At 56.3% G+C, this 16,432-nt stretch overlaps 7 protein-coding genes across 7 annotated transcripts; 2 read left to right on the forward strand and 5 right to left on the reverse strand.

Moving 5' to 3' along the window:
- Window positions 1-298: 298 nt before the first annotated feature.
- J7T54_002292 (Transmembrane protein-like protein) lies at window positions 299-1,083 on the forward strand (the record flags this gene model as incomplete). Its single annotated transcript, XM_051506469.1, has 3 exons — window positions 299-501; window positions 551-638; window positions 736-1,083. The coding sequence occupies 3 exons, from the start codon at window positions 299-301 to the stop codon at window positions 1,081-1,083; spliced, it is 639 nt and encodes a 212-aa protein (XP_051362255.1).
- Window positions 1,084-1,171: 88 nt separating this feature from the next.
- Window positions 1,172-3,909, reverse strand: J7T54_002293 (voltage-gated chloride channel; the record flags this gene model as incomplete). The annotated part of the gene is made up of 5 exons (XM_051506470.1): window positions 1,172-3,145; window positions 3,196-3,263; window positions 3,313-3,594; window positions 3,659-3,674; window positions 3,736-3,909. The coding sequence occupies 5 exons, from the start codon at window positions 3,907-3,909 to the stop codon at window positions 1,172-1,174; spliced, it is 2,514 nt and encodes an 837-aa protein (XP_051362256.1).
- A 552-nt stretch (window positions 3,910-4,461) lies between these two features.
- Window positions 4,462-5,264, forward strand: J7T54_002294 (putative transcription factor-like protein; the record flags this gene model as incomplete). Its single annotated transcript, XM_051506471.1, has 4 exons — window positions 4,462-4,525; window positions 4,578-4,663; window positions 4,728-4,818; window positions 4,876-5,264. The coding sequence occupies 4 exons, from the start codon at window positions 4,462-4,464 to the stop codon at window positions 5,262-5,264; spliced, it is 630 nt and encodes a 209-aa protein (XP_051362257.1).
- A 158-nt stretch (window positions 5,265-5,422) lies between these two features.
- On the reverse strand, window positions 5,423-6,422 carry J7T54_002295 (U2 small nuclear ribonucleoprotein A'; the record flags this gene model as incomplete). The annotated part of the gene is made up of 5 exons (XM_051506472.1): window positions 5,423-5,641; window positions 5,708-5,842; window positions 5,896-6,156; window positions 6,226-6,266; window positions 6,344-6,422. The coding sequence occupies 5 exons, from the start codon at window positions 6,420-6,422 to the stop codon at window positions 5,423-5,425; spliced, it is 735 nt and encodes a 244-aa protein (XP_051362258.1).
- A 400-nt stretch (window positions 6,423-6,822) lies between these two features.
- Window positions 6,823-11,459, reverse strand: J7T54_002296 (putative serine/threonine-protein kinase-like protein; the record flags this gene model as incomplete). The annotated part of the gene is made up of 2 exons (XM_051506474.1): window positions 6,823-11,198; window positions 11,246-11,459. The coding sequence occupies 2 exons, from the start codon at window positions 11,457-11,459 to the stop codon at window positions 6,823-6,825; spliced, it is 4,590 nt and encodes a 1,529-aa protein (XP_051362259.1).
- A 608-nt stretch (window positions 11,460-12,067) lies between these two features.
- J7T54_002297 (uncharacterized protein) lies at window positions 12,068-13,252 on the reverse strand (the record flags this gene model as incomplete). Its single annotated transcript, XM_051506475.1, has 1 exon — window positions 12,068-13,252. The coding sequence occupies one exon, from the start codon at window positions 13,250-13,252 to the stop codon at window positions 12,068-12,070; it is 1,185 nt and encodes a 394-aa protein (XP_051362260.1).
- Window positions 13,253-15,559: 2,307 nt separating this feature from the next.
- J7T54_002298 (uncharacterized protein) lies at window positions 15,560-16,307 on the reverse strand (the record flags this gene model as incomplete). Its single annotated transcript, XM_051506476.1, has 2 exons — window positions 15,560-15,770; window positions 15,832-16,307. The coding sequence occupies 2 exons, from the start codon at window positions 16,305-16,307 to the stop codon at window positions 15,560-15,562; spliced, it is 687 nt and encodes a 228-aa protein (XP_051362261.1).
- Window positions 16,308-16,432: the final 125 nt, after the last annotated feature.

Genomic DNA, 16,432 nt, shown 5'->3' on the forward strand with positions numbered 1-16,432 from the left:
CATACACGGTCGGAGAATGCTGCATTTGGGCGGAGTTCACGGGAGCTCATTGACTTTGGACGGGGATTCGGCGTTTGGGGATGAGAGGTTATGCAACGTGAGAAAGGTCATATGATTAAAAGATCGATTGAATTCGCACCAAACACATGAAGCGTGGCGCCATTCTTGAATTGTGATAATCCGTACTCAAATCTGGAGAACCCCAGACGCGCCTCAGCCACGCTTTGTAGATCCACTAGTTCCCGTCACCGGCAGCAACCTCCCTCAACGATCCCCTAGCAGCTCACACAAATCCACCATGGCACGCCTCAGAAAGAAGCCGCCACCACAGTACCAGACGACACAGGCTGCTCATACCTCGGATACCAAGGCAAGAGTCATGTCCGGCACACAAGGTCTACGCGTCGGGGGCGCCGGCTCATGGAGTGTGCGTACGCAGTGGATCTTCTTTGCTGTCGCCAGCGGCGCGTGTGCAGCGTTCAACGGCGTCTTTGCAAAGCTGTAAGTAGAAGTAGGTGTATTGTAGAACCGTCTCTGATGATGAACCCAGGACTACGACATCCCTCACGACGTCGCTGTCAAACAGCATTGCCAATGCGCTAGGCCTGTCTGACTGGGAGACCGTCATGGAGTATATTGTACGCGGGACCTTCTTTGGACTGAATCTCATTTTTAATGGCATTGTGGGATCTTCCCCAGACTCGAAATCACTTTTACATGTACTGACATCGGCAGATGTGGTCGCTGTTCACCACGGCGTTGGCCAAGGGGACTTCAACAACCCAGGTCTCCATCATGAACACCTCGGCCAACTTTATGCTCACGGCGTTCATGGGAGCCATCATCTTTAGCGAGCAGCTGCCCCTCATGTGGTGGGCTGGGGCTGCATTCTTGGTGATTGGGAACGTGATCATTGGGAGGAAGGATGAGAGCAAGGAGGGTGCGGGCGAGGATGATGCTGGGTACGCGGCCGCTGCGCAGTCAGAGGATGTTGAGCCCAGAGGGTTGAGCAGAGAGGAAGAAAGGGAGACTAGAGATGAGGATGTTATTGATCTAGGGGATCTGCATGATGAAACGAGATAGATAGGATTGGATAGCAGCACATGGACATTTGAGACAACGACACCGAACGCTTTCGACCTTGCTTATCCAATAGTAGATTTCCGTGGTGTCACCTTCGGCTCTCTAATTCGACACCTGCATCGACGCTATCTTCCGTGCCCTCCAAGATCGACCCTCCTCGTTGAAGTGCCGGCCGCGAGGATGGTCGGTCGGACTGCTCGTGAAGTCGTATCCTGCCTCCCGTGAGCCTCGACACCTTGATCGAGACCCAATTGCTCGTGCGGCGCATGAGGTTCCACAACTGCTCTTGACCCTCGTTGATGCGGTGGTCATCCCGGGGGTTCTCGGCAGCCTCCACCTTGAACTGATACTTGAGACAGTCCTTCACAGTAACAAGCCCCGTAAGCTTGCCATGGTATTCAATGAGGATGACGCGAGGGCCAATCTTCCGGAAGAGCTCCATGACTGTCTCTAGGGGCAGGCGAGGGTGTGCCGTGACCGGCGTGGCGTCAACGTATCGACTGAAATCAAGCGATGTGGAAGCTCCAGAGTCCGTGCTCACCATGACCGTCGGATGCATGGATGTCTGGGAATGGGCTGTCGGGGGAGGGGCAAAGATGCACTTGGCCGTCGAGCCGGGATGCCGTTCACGACGGACACGATCAATCGCATACCGCAGCTCCGTGCTGCCAATGTATCCCACCAGGATCTTGCTGTCCTTGTCTTCGACAATGGGAAAGCCCTGATACTTGCCGTCAGCCAGCAACTGCTCCACCTCGTTGAGACAAAGTCCGGTAACTGGTATCGAGACGATCGAAGTCTGCATGACTTTGGAAACGGGAACACCAAAGTTGTGCTCTTCCTTGTTGTCCAAGAAGGGCATGCCGCTAAACCAGATCATGCGGTCGGCGATGCCTCCTTTTCCAAACATTTCACCAACAATCTTCGTCACACCGACAACAATCATAGTGGGCAAGATGTATGTCAGCGCGCCTGTCAGCTCAAACATGATAACCACCACAGAAACGGTGATGTGCATCATGCCACTCAGCGCAGCCGCAGCGCCCAGGAACGCATACGTGCCAGGCGTGATGCAGGGTTCATCAGGCTTACAAGCTGCAAAGAAGCCGCTTCCTGGATTGGCCTCCTGCAGAGCTTGCACGATGATGCCCACAGTGCGCCCAAACGAGGCCCCAATCGCCATGGACGGCACGAAGATACCTGCAGGCACCTTGCAGCCATACGAGATGATGACCAGAAAGGTGCGCAAAAGTGTGGCCGTGATGAGCGACACCACGTTGCCCCATCTGTGCTCACGTTCGCACAGTTGATTATAATCCTCGCCTCCTTCACACTCGAGGAAGAGGATCTCCATGCTCTCCGTCATGTCGATACGGAGAAAGGCATTGGGGTACGCGAGTATGGCCGTCGCAACAGCTAGCAACGTAGCTTCAACGATCGCATACTTTGTCAAGTACTTCTTGCGGAAGGATTGCACCCGCAAATTCCACTTCATGACGAACGCACCGTAGACGCCCCCAAAGATACCCAAGATGATGTAGAAGACGACTTCGAAGAAATGCCACTCGCGATCATACGAGACCTGAAACATGACCAACTGGCCCGTCCGAAAGGGGTTCATCGCAGCCAGCACGGCCGTGGCGACAAGGGCGCAAAAGTAGCTTCGCCACAAGGTCTTGAGCGGGAAGTAGTTGGACATTTCTTCCAGAGAGAACAGGACACCACCAATCGGACTGCCGAAAGCGACGGCCACGCCGGCCGCAGCGCTTGCACTGAGGATCTCGCGGGTCTTGGACGCATTGCGCCTGTACTTGTCGAAGAGCCTCGAGATGACATTGCCCGTGCACACGGCGTAGTGTACACTCGGACCCTCCTTGCCGACCGACAGGCCTGATGCGATGGTCAGAGGCAAGGCGATGGATTTGATGATGAGGGTCCAGAAGCCGAGGAACCCTTTCATGACGAACCCGGCGATGATGCATTTGATTTCTGAGATGCCCGAGCCCGCCGCGTAGGGCGCGTAGAATTTGACGAGTGTTGCCGCCACCAGTGCGAAAAGGGTCTGATCTGTCAGCCAGCCTTCAGAGGGGGGTGTATCCAGGGGATGCGTACGGCAAATATGATGTAGATGAAATAGTCAAAGGGCTCCAAGCCCGTCCAATACTTCCACTCATCGCAGCCTATACTCGTCAGTCCGTGAGTACGGCATCCAGAGTCGAGCGAACTGACCGCTGTCCTCGCCCCAGCAGCAGAAGCTCTCGTTGAGGTAGAACCCCGTGCTACAGTGGCCCGTCTTGATGTCGGAGAGCCATTCGGTGACGATACTCAGGAGAGCCGCGTTGAAACCAATCGCAATCCCGACAAGGGTAACGACTATCCACCCCTGCGCCGATTCGTAGGCCTCCCACAGGCGATACCTCCAGCCAGGCTTGCCATGGTTGTATACGCCTTCGGTCCGTCGCCTTCGTGCTATGCGCCTCGCTTGTTCGCGCGCCGAGTCCTGGACCCAGTCTGCATTCATCGTCAGTCCTGCGATCGTCCATCAATCGAATAGCGAAGCGTGATATCGGCGTACCTATTGTGGAAAAGTCCTGGCGAGGTTAGCTTGGCTTGTTCGAAGAGCAGCCCTTGTTGCCATTGCGCGGAGCATACCTCATATCGTTTGATTTCGGCAATTTCATCCTCAATCTGCGCCTCGGCTGGCGGCGCATCGACAACCGACTCGCCTTGCTCGGCATGGGATACTGCGAAGGAGAGCCTGGAGCTCAGGGACGGTCGTCGAAGAAGTTGAGGGCTCCGCAGGTCGTTTGGAGTCTGGGTATTCATAATTCTGGCCTGCAGATCATGGTCGCAAGATCTCCAGCATTGATGGCATGCGAATCTGACTCGAGCAAATCGTTCGGACGGTCGGCGCGATCAGGATGACGATGGTAAAGGTAGCTGGCGGGCTGTACATGTAGGTCTGGTTGTTGAGCTGTCGGGAGTGTGGCTTGTGCGCCAACCGTGCATGAGCCACACTTGCGGGCGACCGCGTTTAGTGGTTGCAGGGGATCCCAGCACTACCTAAGGTACCTTGCGCGGCGCGTCTCTCTCAGTATCATTCCAACTTCATTGACCTCAACTGGATTGCGATTGCCGAATAGACTTCATTGTTCGGTGCTGTCAGTAAACTCAATTTCAAATATCGACTTGGACCAAAGACAACACTCGGACTTGGAGCATCCTTGGCTTTCTGCATACGACAAGCTCAGGAGCACTTCAGGGACGAACTCTCGCCTGAGCAAGAAGGATACAGCTTGGCTACCTCATCTCATAAGAACTCTGACCACGTCAGACCCGAGGACAACATACCACATCATCTTCTGGAAGCGAACCAGCATGCCTTACAACACCACAGCCATCCCTCCCAAGAAGGAGCCGACAGGCCAGGCCCAGCTACCTTGTACGTCCGCACTGGACCCTAAGACGTTCAAGACACTGCTAATAACGCACAGTATCGCGAATCAAGAGGATCATTGCGCAGGACCAGGATATTTCCATCTGCTCAAACAACGCCGCATTTGTCATAACCATGGCCGCAGTAGGTTTTCACACACACGCCCTCTACCCACTTACACAGCGAACCAAATTTAACACGAGCACAGGAGATGTTCATACAACACCTGTCAGAGGAGGCGCATCACCAAGTTAAGATTGACCCCAAGCCCCGCCGCAACATTCAGTACAAAGACGTCGGTATGTAGATTGCCGGCACGCAGTACGCAGCGCGCAGCTGACTCCTCCGAATGACAGCCAACGCCGTGGCCCGCCAGGAGAGGCTAGAGTTCCTCGAGGACGTGGTGCCCAAGACCGTCCCGTACAGGAACATCAAGGCCCACTCCGCAGAGACACAGTCGCGCCTCAAAACAGTCAACGCAGCAGGAGGGGGCGATGAACCGTCCATGGAACGCCCACGTACCGCTACCAACGGCAGCACCACCACGTCTATCGTGAACGGAGACTCGACGTTTGGCATGCTCACGAGCCCCAGGGCGGCGGCGGCGGTGAACGCGACACCGACCCACCCCGCGTCCGTGGCGGCTCTGGTGTCGGAGGAAGACCCGAGCCAGCAGCTAGAGCTGGAGATGAGGCAAGCAAATGGACAGAGAGGGCACGACGGGGATGTCCACATGTCAGGCTAGCACGACTCGGTGGTAATATCAGCGGATGCCCATCATGTACCCAGCACAAAGACGAAGCAAGTTGTTTGAACGCCAACAAAATCATTTTGGTATTCCCCATGGTTCACCTAGACCATATGCACGCAAAGTTCTCAACCCCCCAGATGACCATGGCCACTCTACTCCTCCATCGGATCTCCCTGGAGCCCCGAAGGTAGCCTGCCTTCGTTCAGTTCCTTCTCCAGCGCATTGATCTCCTGCAAGCTTGTCGCATTCTTGATCCTCTCTCGCAGCCGCTTCTTCTCGTCGTCTGTGAGCTTTATCCTCGATAATCTGGATGGCGCCTGTGCAGAGCCACTGGCCGCCAAAGCCGCGCCCTTGGACTTTTGGCCCATAATCTGGTGCACGATCCGTCAGCACACACACGCATTGAACAATGCCTTCTTTTCTCTGTTCAGACGTACCTGCTGCGCAAGCGCTGTGGGCTCCTCATCTGTACCGAACAGCTCTCGCCCCCTCTCGCGCTCTGCCTCCTTCACCTTTGTGTAGTCCAGGAAGCGAACGGCGGGACATCGCCAGACGACCCAGTAGCGGTAGTTCTGCCGAGATCCGTCAGTCAGACGATCATGGATCCTTCTTGTGGCCCACTCACCTCCTTCTTCGTCACGGGGTTGTCTTCGAGCACCAGGTGCGTCAACCGGCCCAGCCTTCCCAGCGGATCAAGGTCGGCCAGCTCCGCAACCGCGTTCGAGGACAGCACCAGGTTCGTCAAGTTGGGCGTCGAGGTCGCAAGCGTAGGCTGAATCGCGGCGACTCGGTTGCGCGCGAGAAGCAGCGTCGTGATACGTGGCGAGAGCGGGAAGTTGCCGAGAACTTGGATGTCGTTATCAGTCAGGTCGATCGCATCGTGCGGCTGCTCAGGATTAGCTCGCGTTTCCACCCCCCGAGGGCCGGACCGTGTCTAATGGGAAGGGACACTTACACCTGCGACGCCGAGGTTCTCAATGGCGGGGATTCGGTGGCCTTTATGCGCAAGAAAAAGGATGGGATCAACTCTAGCTCTCTTCAAGTGTAGCAATCTGCTCTTTTCGGAAACGCACCTCGGAGATCGAGCTCTCGCTCCTTGAGTGGGTTGAGGTAGGAGAGGGAGTCGCGGATGAGCTCCGCGGTGAGCCTCATCGTGACGGGTTTACCTGGTTCGTGTGGGGCGTCTGCTGAATGTTCAATGTGCGCTGTCTCTTCTTCTGGGTGGGCGGCGTGGTGCAAGAGGAATTGTCGCGGTTGAAGTGATACGTAGTGGTCAGACTGAAGTTTTGGAGCCTGCGAAGTTGAAGCACGAGGGTGACCGAGCCATAATTAAAGTGGAGATTATCAGGACGTACGACCAAGGAAGGCACTGGAAGTCTGGCACTGGAAGTCTGGCACCGCAACTTTAATGCAACAGATCTCAATTATTCAGTGTGAACTAGTATCTCACTCTACGTCAAAGTCCATCGTTGTATGATTGTCTAAACCTTGCATGGTCCCCTTTGACCAAACACCAAAACGCCAGGCAGGCAGGCAACCCAGTCTAGTCTACCTACTGGAAGATGAAAACAACGCCGGACCTGTCTACCGACACGCTCATGGTATAAGGATGCTCTAACAAAGCCACATCCATGATACCATCGAGATGCGACTGCAGCAGCTGCTGCTGGTGCTGCGAGATCACCGTATGCCGCGCAGGCCTCCCGCTTCCCCCCGATGTAGAGGATGGCTTACCCTTGGTCGCCGCAGGTTGCGTCGGCCTCGGGAAGCGCTCCGTGTTGATTGTCAGCCCCGTCACCGGGTTGCTCGTGGTGTACGTCGGCTTTGCATCGTCCGTTTGCAGACCACTGTAGATGGTCGAGTGATCAGGCCGTGGAATGTCCCAGAACCGAAGACGCTTGTCCGAGCCCCCTGTGATCATAAAGGCATGGCGTATCTCCCTGCCCTCCGGCGGATCGCAACCCACAAGCATGGTGCGCATCCCTCGGTCCGCGTTGGCCGCCTCGCTGCTCTCGAGGTTTGTGCCAAAGCGACCAAGCATGCCCCCCTTGTCATCGTCCACGTCCCAGGCTTCGTACGACTTGGGCCCTTCTTTGGCGCTGGCTGTCCGGTAAATCTCTCGACACGTCGCTCGTTCGAGATCCCACACCGTGACCTCTCCCTGGAGGGTGCCTCCCGCTATACACACCCACTTGCCCCTACCTTTGGTGGGGTGCAGACTCATGCGGTAGATGCACCCTTGGCCCGGCACGCCCCATCCCTTGAGTCGTATGCGGAATCGGAGGTCCCAGACGTCGACGACGCCATGCGATGTTCCGACACATACCCAGTTGCGCTTCTTGTCAACGCAAAGACAGGTCGGCGTGCCATGGCGCACAGGATTCTCCAGCACATACATGAGGCTCATGGTGCGGAGGTCCACACCCAGAATACGCGAACGGTTGGTCGCAATCAACAGCACAGAGACCTGCTCATGTCGAAAGTGCTCCGCCCAGACTGCCCACTCGCCATCGGGCAGCTGGTACTCACGCAACACCCGGAGCTTGCCGTATCGAACGATCCCAGCGTTTGTCACCGTGTCGACGCGAACGACGCTGACGCTGCCGTCACCAGCACAGCTCACAAAGCAGTGCGTGTTTTCGACAAATGTGAGTGCTGTGATCTTCGTCCCTTCGGTCCCCTGTGTGTGTGTCTGGCGAGATCGATGTGTAATATTACGCTCCAGTCGCGCCGTGTCCCATACCTTGACCGTCCCGTCGTGACTGCCAGTGATGAAGAAGACGTGGTCGGGAGATGGCACAACACGCATGATTGGCCCCTTGTGCTCTCCAAAAGTAGCCACGAGCTTCCCCTGGGGGCGCCATCCCTCCCGCTTGCCTTGGGACATGATCGTGTTAGATCTGTCCCTCGAGATGGGGGTCACGGTAGCCCCAAAGTCCTTCACGTCGCGGGGGAAGACCTCCATGTACATGTTGTCCAGCATCTTCTGGATATTAGGGTCGTTTCCTTCATAGCTATGCTTGGACGACTTATTCTTCTCCGTCCGCAGGGCGCCGCTGGCATTGGCTGCCGGCGTGACGGGTTCTCCCTCTTGCACAAAGGGGCCTTCCATCTCTCCAAAGGCGGTGGTGTCCGTCGTCCCGGTTTCGGGGACCGACTTGTTGCCATCCTTCCTGTCAAGCAGGTTCAAGGCACTCGAGGACTGGCGTATGGCTCTCCTCACCGAGTACGGGCCGTCGACGGACTCGGACGATGCGGTGCGCTGATGTCCCAAGGCACGAGTGTCCATCGAGCTGGCCCGACCGTGGGCAGCGGGCGACGCAAAACGTTGCGAGTTTGCGCGTGGACCTACGCTGTGCACGCGATTCTTATGCATGTTCAGCGCAGCGCGTCTCCTCTTTCCGACAGAATCGTCAATCGTCATCGAGGCATCCAGCAACGCATCGGCAATCGTATATGGTCCCGACGGAGTCAAGTCGGGCGCTTTGTCGGGGAAGTGCAATGGCTCCTCGTTAAAGAAGATTGTTTGCGGCGTGACCCCCAACTTTTGCAGTGGAATAAGCCCTGAAGCCGGTGAAGATTCTCCTGTGCTCGCGTCGCGACTCTTCATGCGGCTAAGGCGCCAGATGTACTCGCGTAGGGCCGTGAGTTTGAGCTCATCCTCCTGCTTCAGGCCGAGTTGGCGCATCCTACCCAGCCAGTGGTCGTCCTCCTCATTGTGGGCCATCTTGCTGATCGAGCCCTCTGTCAGGTCCTTGGACGATTTTGCAACCATGTTGCCCAGGGCGCCCGCCCCAGATGGTCGCGCTGACTGCAGCGCCTTCCAGAACAGCCCCTTTTCAGCTTTGGTCGCCCACGCCAAAGCTTGGTCATAGACTGGTCGGGACAAGGGCCGTTTCAAGGTATCAAGGATTGTGAGCTCGTCGAAATCAGATATGCCTGGTATCCTGAAGTAAGGCTGTACAAGTGGAGACAAGATGCATATCTTGTCAGCCGCGTCGAGATGGCAAGCGGACATGGACACAAACTCGGCCGCCGCCTCCCTGATCCATAAGTTGGGGTGCATTGTGAAGCGTCCGACCAGGTCAGCGAGATCCCACAATGTACCCCTCGACAGCAATCCGAGACTAGCGAGCTGCGCGAGAGAATGCAAAGCCGACTGCACGACATGTTCTTCCGTGTCAGCCAGGGCCTGCACCATGAGCGGTAACATGAACTCCTCCAGACTTGGCCCACCAATGAACACGGCGATGCCCACAATGGTGTCGAAGAACGCACACTTTAGCTGCCAGTCGCGGTCATTGAGGTACGTGTTTAAATGCGTCAGCAGAATGTCGTTGGAGTGATCCTGGAAAAACATGCACAGCTCGGGCACAGAGGCCAAGAACGCACGGCGTACGTTGACATCCGGGTCTTCCACGAGCTGTTTCGTGTGGCCCTCGAGGACTTCAAAGAGCTGTCGCCCCGCGTTATCAAAAACATTCTCAAAGTTGGCCTCGGCGTCTGCTCCGGGCTCGACCTCGGGATCCGCAATGGGCATAGACCCATCCGCCCGCAGACTCGAGGCCATTTCCAGGAAACGTTGCGCAGTTGAAGCCAGACTACCCACGCACGCAGCATATGTCGCTCTAACAAGAGGGCTTGCCTTGCGAGACTTTGAGCCCAGCGCAATCTCCATTCGAGGGAGGACGTATTCCACCACCACGTGAGAGTTGATTGGCGTGACCGTCCGTACCAGCTGTAGAAGCTGCGTGATTGCACGTATCGCGCTGATCATGACAATGTCCTTTTCATTCTCTTTGGACAACAAGGTCATGAGATACGGCAGGACGCGGTCAAGCTTGGCCTCGTCTGTCAGTCGCTCCGCAAACGCCAGGAGCACGTCACACGCCCGTACTCGTGAGGAGGCCCGGGCGGTGGTTCGCAGGGACGAGACCACAATAGTGAGGAATATGAGTGTGCCATCGTCCTCTGGAGGTTCAAGATCCGAGGATAAGCTGTACTCATGATTGGGTATGCCAAGTCGCATGGGAAAGTGGTCGAGGCTCAGCCGAGACTGCAACTGCAAGGCTTCGCGCTGGCCTTCCCTCTGTGGATACCCCAGAAAGTACGAGATCTTGTCAAAGTCGTAGTATACCCGGTCTATACGGTCATCCGATTCTCCAAGGTTCTTCTCGATGCTGGACATGGCGCTGTTCCCTGATGACGGGTCCGTGATGAGTTCCATGTACTGATGGAGGAAGCTGTAAAAGTACGAGGGAAAGACCTTGTCTTTCCAGAAGTCGAGATACTGGTCTGCCGAATACCGCTTCTCCGGATCGAGCTGGATCATGTGCGCAATCATCTCCCGAACGTCCTTGTCCGCGATGACACCGAGATGCGTGATGACCGGGTCGTACTCGCCCCTCCTGTACTTGTACAGCTGCGCAAGGCTGAAGATCTCAGACTCGAGGAACATTTGGGCGATCACGCAGCCCGCGCTGAAAATGTCCATGGCCCACGTCATCTTGGACTTCTGCGGCGGTGTCTCCCCCGAGGCGTAGAAGCGTTCCGGCGCAATGTAGCAGGTGCGCCGCCCCGAAGAGTCGAAGAAGTAGGAGAAGTCGCCGGGGTTGTCGTCGGGCAGCATGACGGGCTTGAAGGCGGACGAGAAGTCGGTCAGGTAGAGCCAGTTCCAGGACGTCACAAGCACATTCTGCGCCTTTATGTCGCCGTGGTAGATGTCGCGGGCGTGCGAGTCGCGCAGGGCGCACAGGAGCTGAAAGGCCAGCCATTTCTTCTCAATGTCCTCGAGGAACGGGCGGGTGCTGAGGCGGTCGTAGAGCGAGGTGTAGAGATACTGGCGGACGAGGTAGCCGTTGGTCTCGGTTTCGATGATGCGCTGGAAGGCGAGCGCGTTGGGCACGTCGGCGAGGGCTTTCCGCTGTTCTGGGCACGTTAGAAGTTTCCGGGTGGAGGGGACGGAAAAGACTGACCGATGAGCCTCCTCTTGTGCTCGTCCAGCTTCACCTCGGCGTATGGCTTCACCAGCACCTTGACCAGCACGACCCCGTTCTCGGTGCGACCACGGATGCCCTTCATGAAGCGGGCGTTGCCGACGCTGCGCTCATATTGCACGTCGCTGAGCTGCGCAATGTCGATGCCCGTCGATCCGGCAGCCGGCGTAGCTAAGGAGAAGCCCTGGCCCATTGTGAGAGCTCGCTATGCGGTGGCTTGGGTGTGGTGTCTAGATGCCAGGCCTATGCCGCAAGGCCTCCGTCATGGTGTCGCGCTTCGATAACCGACAATGTCAATCTATTGGGCGTGAAAGGAAGAAGATGCGCCGGCTCCGGTCCTGGCGCCGTCGGTTGGTGTACGCGTCGGAAAACAGTAGGTGATAAGGTAAGTTGGTGGTAGCTGGCTGGACCCGGACCCTGGACGTCATAGTTAAAGGTGGCCCTGCCCCGTCGAGATGCTAATCATTGCTACCCACAGCACCGGCACCATCCAAACACAAGAACAAGGTATAACATGCTGCGTCAAACATTCACCATTATAGTGGCATACATCATTCGATAGTAGTCATTCAATCATAATCCAGACCAGCTTGCGAACCATACTCTGCAAATCAATCGCTAAAATGAAGGCCCAGTCAAGCTACGTTTTCCTAAATATGCTCGCCCGACCGTTAGTTTCCAACCCCAGATCATGCAAGACGCTGGCAATGCCACAAAAAATAAATTCAAATGTTCTCCCCAAAGACTCCGTCGGCTTGTCGCCGTATGCGTAAAGACAATTGCTGTTTTGAGCGAAAGGGCCTATGTGCAGTTCGACACATAGTGTACGCGTGGAGCACGCAAATGTCGCGTAGACCTGTACTGCAACTTGGGCATCTCCAATTCGACATCTATACCCTCATCCGGCTCCAACTCGATAGTTGCCAGTGGCTTTGTGGCGGGCTGGATGAAGGAGCTCTGGGATCGCGCTGAGGTGGCAGCATCGAGCTTGCTCGAGGCATTCTCTGAGGTGACCAGTCCTTCCTTGTGTTGTGCCGACAGCTCTCGACGAACGCTGATGGGCCTGCAGGACTTTGTCCTATCCACCTCGCTGGTTTCCCTGGCGAGCTCCGGTTCCTCCGCCAGGACTCTGTCCATTTCCTTCTGCGCCATGTCGAGAACATCACGCAGCTTCATCCCGATCTTGGCGATCTCGTCCTTGCAGTCCGCGTCGCGCAGGAACTGGTGTGCGCCGTGCTCGCAGGTGCACTGGATGAATTCAAGGCCTTTGTCCAGGTGACTATAGGCATCGGGCTGCTCCTCTCCGCCGAGGGAGCCGGGCCCAGCGCGTCCTGGGCGCATGCGACGAGAGCTCAGATACCGAAGAGAAGGCAGGGACTCGCCATCATCGTCTCGCCCATCTGTCGAGGACATGTCCATCTCTGCCATCTTCTTGATTTGCGCCACTCTGGCTGCCATCTTGGCCTTGCGCATCATGTTCCTGCTCGACGAGATGAACCGTACAAGGTCGTCGAAGAAGCGCTGCACGTAGCTGTCGTAGTAAACAATGATCATCTTCCTCGTTCGAAAGACGTGCGGCGCATCGTCCACTGCGAACGTGGAAGCTGACCTTTGCCTCTTCTTCGCGGTCGCCCCATCACCTAGTCGGCCGCCGGGAGGCCCAGCGGCAGCAGTGTCGGCTGGACCTTCAGGGGGGGGCTGTGTGACGCCTTGAGGGCCACCTGACATTGGGCGTCGAGGAGCTGGGCTGGCCGCCTCCGTGTCGGGGATCATGGATGGGCCATCATTCGCGGGTTTGAGCGACTCCGTAGAGCCCTTGTTCCTCAGAGATCTGGGCCCGGGCGGCCTCGGCTCTGTAGATGTCGCAATGGCTGCCAACTCCAGCTGTCGCTTCTCAATCTGGCCGCTCAATTCTTCCAATCTGTCGAGCCAATACGGCACGTTGCCGATTATGTGTTTGAGCGCGTCCATTGCCATTTCGCACATGGTATTCCGGTGTCCGAGCGGCGTTTTCGATGGTAGATTATCAGCTGGCTTGCCCTGTGGATTTCACAGAGCAGGTGCGAGCACCCCCAACTCTCTGCGAAGAAGAAGGCAGCTGTGCTGTGCGGTCTGGGGTGTCGCTTCGGGTCGCGAGGGACGAGGGACCAACATGCAGCTCGCCCTCAGGATCCCATGCGACGGACGGGTCGTTGGTCGTCTTCGATCGGGGGATGTGGACGGTTGGTCGACCACCAACAATCTCAAAGGGCGGTCGTGCGTGCACACGTTGGTATTCGAGTCTGGGCGAAAACGTCGGGGAAGGGTGCCAGCGGACTTCAAGTAGAGACCATGATTGTCCCTGTGGGATCTGGACAAGTCGATTGTGTGCCGGGCCTTGCTCGAATTGGCAATCTTCGGTATGCGATGTGGCTGTTGGGTGGCCCAGCCAAGAGATCAGTCGCACATGTGCCAATGGCGGCGTAAGTAAAGGGGCGAGCTCGATAATTGACGCGGTCTGGTGAGGCAGGCAAAAAGAGCGAGACGTCGAATGTAGGAAGCAGCGGGATGGACAGATGGATGGATGTGGGCAACGGCAGATTTTTGAGACGCAGCGAGGGAGGGAGGGAGTGTCTGCTGTCACGGACTCAAAGTGACGCCTGCCGCTGCGGTCCGCGGTGGGCATGAACTTGTGGGCTCCAGTCAGTACATGGCCTTGTTCGTTTCCCTGCAGCAGTGATGAAAGTGGAAGTCGTATGACCTATAGGTACGTACGGACTTGAACGGTACTATTATCAGGGGTGCCTAATTCCCAGCCGTGCTCATGCTGCTGCAGGATGGATGCACTGTGCCCGTGCCAACACACTGCACGGGCGAGCGGCAGCTGTGGGAGTGGTTAATCGTTAATCAATCCAGTTTAATATGACTGAGCACCAGGCTCGAAGCAGCCATCCGCTGTCAGCACGGCACACGCAACGAGATGCGAGATCGAGGTCTGGTCACTGGTGTGCCTGTCAGACTGCGTGTTTCCCACTGCCAAGCGACAGGGGCTGGTGGCCCGCCCCATCCCCGGCAATGATCTCCATGTCGTGCCTCACTAATTACGGTAGTATTTGGAATTCCGGGCTGAGCAGTGAGCACTGTATCTCTTCCGAAATCAGACCGCCAGACAACGTATCTTCAAGCGAGGCTGGCCGAGCGTCAATTTCATATCTTCGTCGAGTGAGCACATATTTTGCTAGGTGAGCACCAACTAATTAGTAACTAATTATACGAGATCTACCCAAGGTACTAATTAGTTGATACGCACGTACAGAGTAGCTTGATCAACAACACAGCTCGATCCCCCACATTTGTTGGTACCTTCGCCCATGTGTCTCATGCATGATATTATTGGAAGCCTACGTCCCAGCCAATCCACACCTGCAATAACGACTGCAACGCACGAGTCCAGCGACTCAAGCCTGAACATTCCAGACGACACTGAAAAAGGCGGCACGGAACGGGCTCACGCGCATGATCCTCTCATAGCATCCGTGTTTACGGCTGCAGACATTGATCCCCCGGCGCACTACCTGGCCTAAAGGCCATCAGGCTAGGGGCCTCTGATTTGTCGATTCGCCAGGGCCCTATGATGACGGCCTGCGCGTCCGTCGCTAATAAAGACGCGCGGAGCACGGTTGGACGGTTTCACTGGTCCATCTCCGACGCATATTGATGATCTTCCACAAGTGCAACCTGCAGCTCAAGAGCGGGGGACGCAATACTCGACACCGCCTGTTTGAAGCCCAATCCCAAACATGAGACTTGTTTTCGTTCATTTCTACGCAAGTACGTACCTAGCTACAAGTACGCTTGTTGATGAGCAAAGTTGCTCGGCACATCACGTGCACCAACCTTCTGCAGGAGGAAGGTTTCGTGCTCTGCACCTGCCTCAGGCTGGACTCCGAGACATGAGTGGCGATTCAACTTGTTAGCACTGGCACAGTGTGCCGTCGATCATTCATATGTATTTTCCGCTGGACCTGATCGTGATTCATCATCCACATGCTCCTCTATTTCAACGAGAGGAGCCACAAAGGTCCTGTTTACGGAACTCATTCATTCGACCCGCGAGATAGTTAAATACGCTTACTTGGCAATTTGCCGGGACTCAACCTGAAAATGTGTTCCCAAGGCTACGTGAATACATCAAACGATTGGGAGACAATCTGCATTGGTAGTGAGTGATTAGCATTACAGACTAGTCGTAAGGTACGTTCTCAAATATATAACAATCCCCTCCCAGACTCCAATTTCATTGCAGGATCATGCTTAGTGCTTGAACTGGCCACGGACAGCGCCTGGCACGGCCAGGGACGAGTGCACGTCGGCGTTGAAGTTTGAAGGATTCTCCTCAATTTGCTTGAGCGTGAATCCCCTCCCAGTGTCCTGGCCATCGACAATGATGCCCGTCGTGAAAGGTCCCTGGAGGCAGCCCTTGGACACGCGGACCTTGTCGCCCTGAGGATCGGGGAAGGTAATCCTGCAAAAGGCACTGTCAATCATTTTGATTCGGTCAACCTGGAAGCAAGGGCCAGACGTACCGAGGAGGGCCGGACATGCCCTTGTCCGCCTGGTGGACGTGGGTAGCCGTCTTAGCGGACGACTGATACTCGCCCTCAAACCCCGTGATGACGATCTTGTAGCAGATGACATCCTTGTTCGAGTTGATGCCGAATGTGTAAAGGCCTTTTGTACCCTCGAGGCCGCCCGTCTTCTCATTCATCGTGTTGACGACCTGGTCGGGGGTGGCGATCACCTGGTAGGCGGAGGTGAAGTACTTGCCCTTCTTGCCGCCGAGGGCAAGGTCGAGGTCGAGGTCGAGATCCACGTCCAGGTCGCCGAGGTTCAGATCACCCTTCCCGAGGTCGAGATTGAGTCCCGAGCCAAGGTCGAGGTCCAGGTCCAAGAGCCCGCCGAGGAGCCCGCCCTTGTTGCCCCTGCCATTGCCCAAGTTGAGGATAGGGACGGCCTGGGTGGCGGCAGCGAGGGCCGTGGTGAGAACAGCAGCAGTCTTCATATTGGCGGATTAAGGTACGGGCTTGTGTGTACGGTCGAGTGATAGGAGCAGGAGATTTTTTGGCTTGAGTTAGGACTGAGATGGATGAGGATTGGACTCAGAATTGCAGTGGCGGGCTCATTCTG

This window comes from Emericellopsis cladophorae (genome assembly GCF_022114955.1).
Source record: "Emericellopsis cladophorae strain MUM 19.33 chromosome Unknown NODE_22_length_311439_cov_122_237611, whole genome shotgun sequence".
Classification (NCBI taxonomy): Eukaryota; Fungi; Ascomycota; class Sordariomycetes; order Hypocreales; family Bionectriaceae; genus Emericellopsis; species Emericellopsis cladophorae.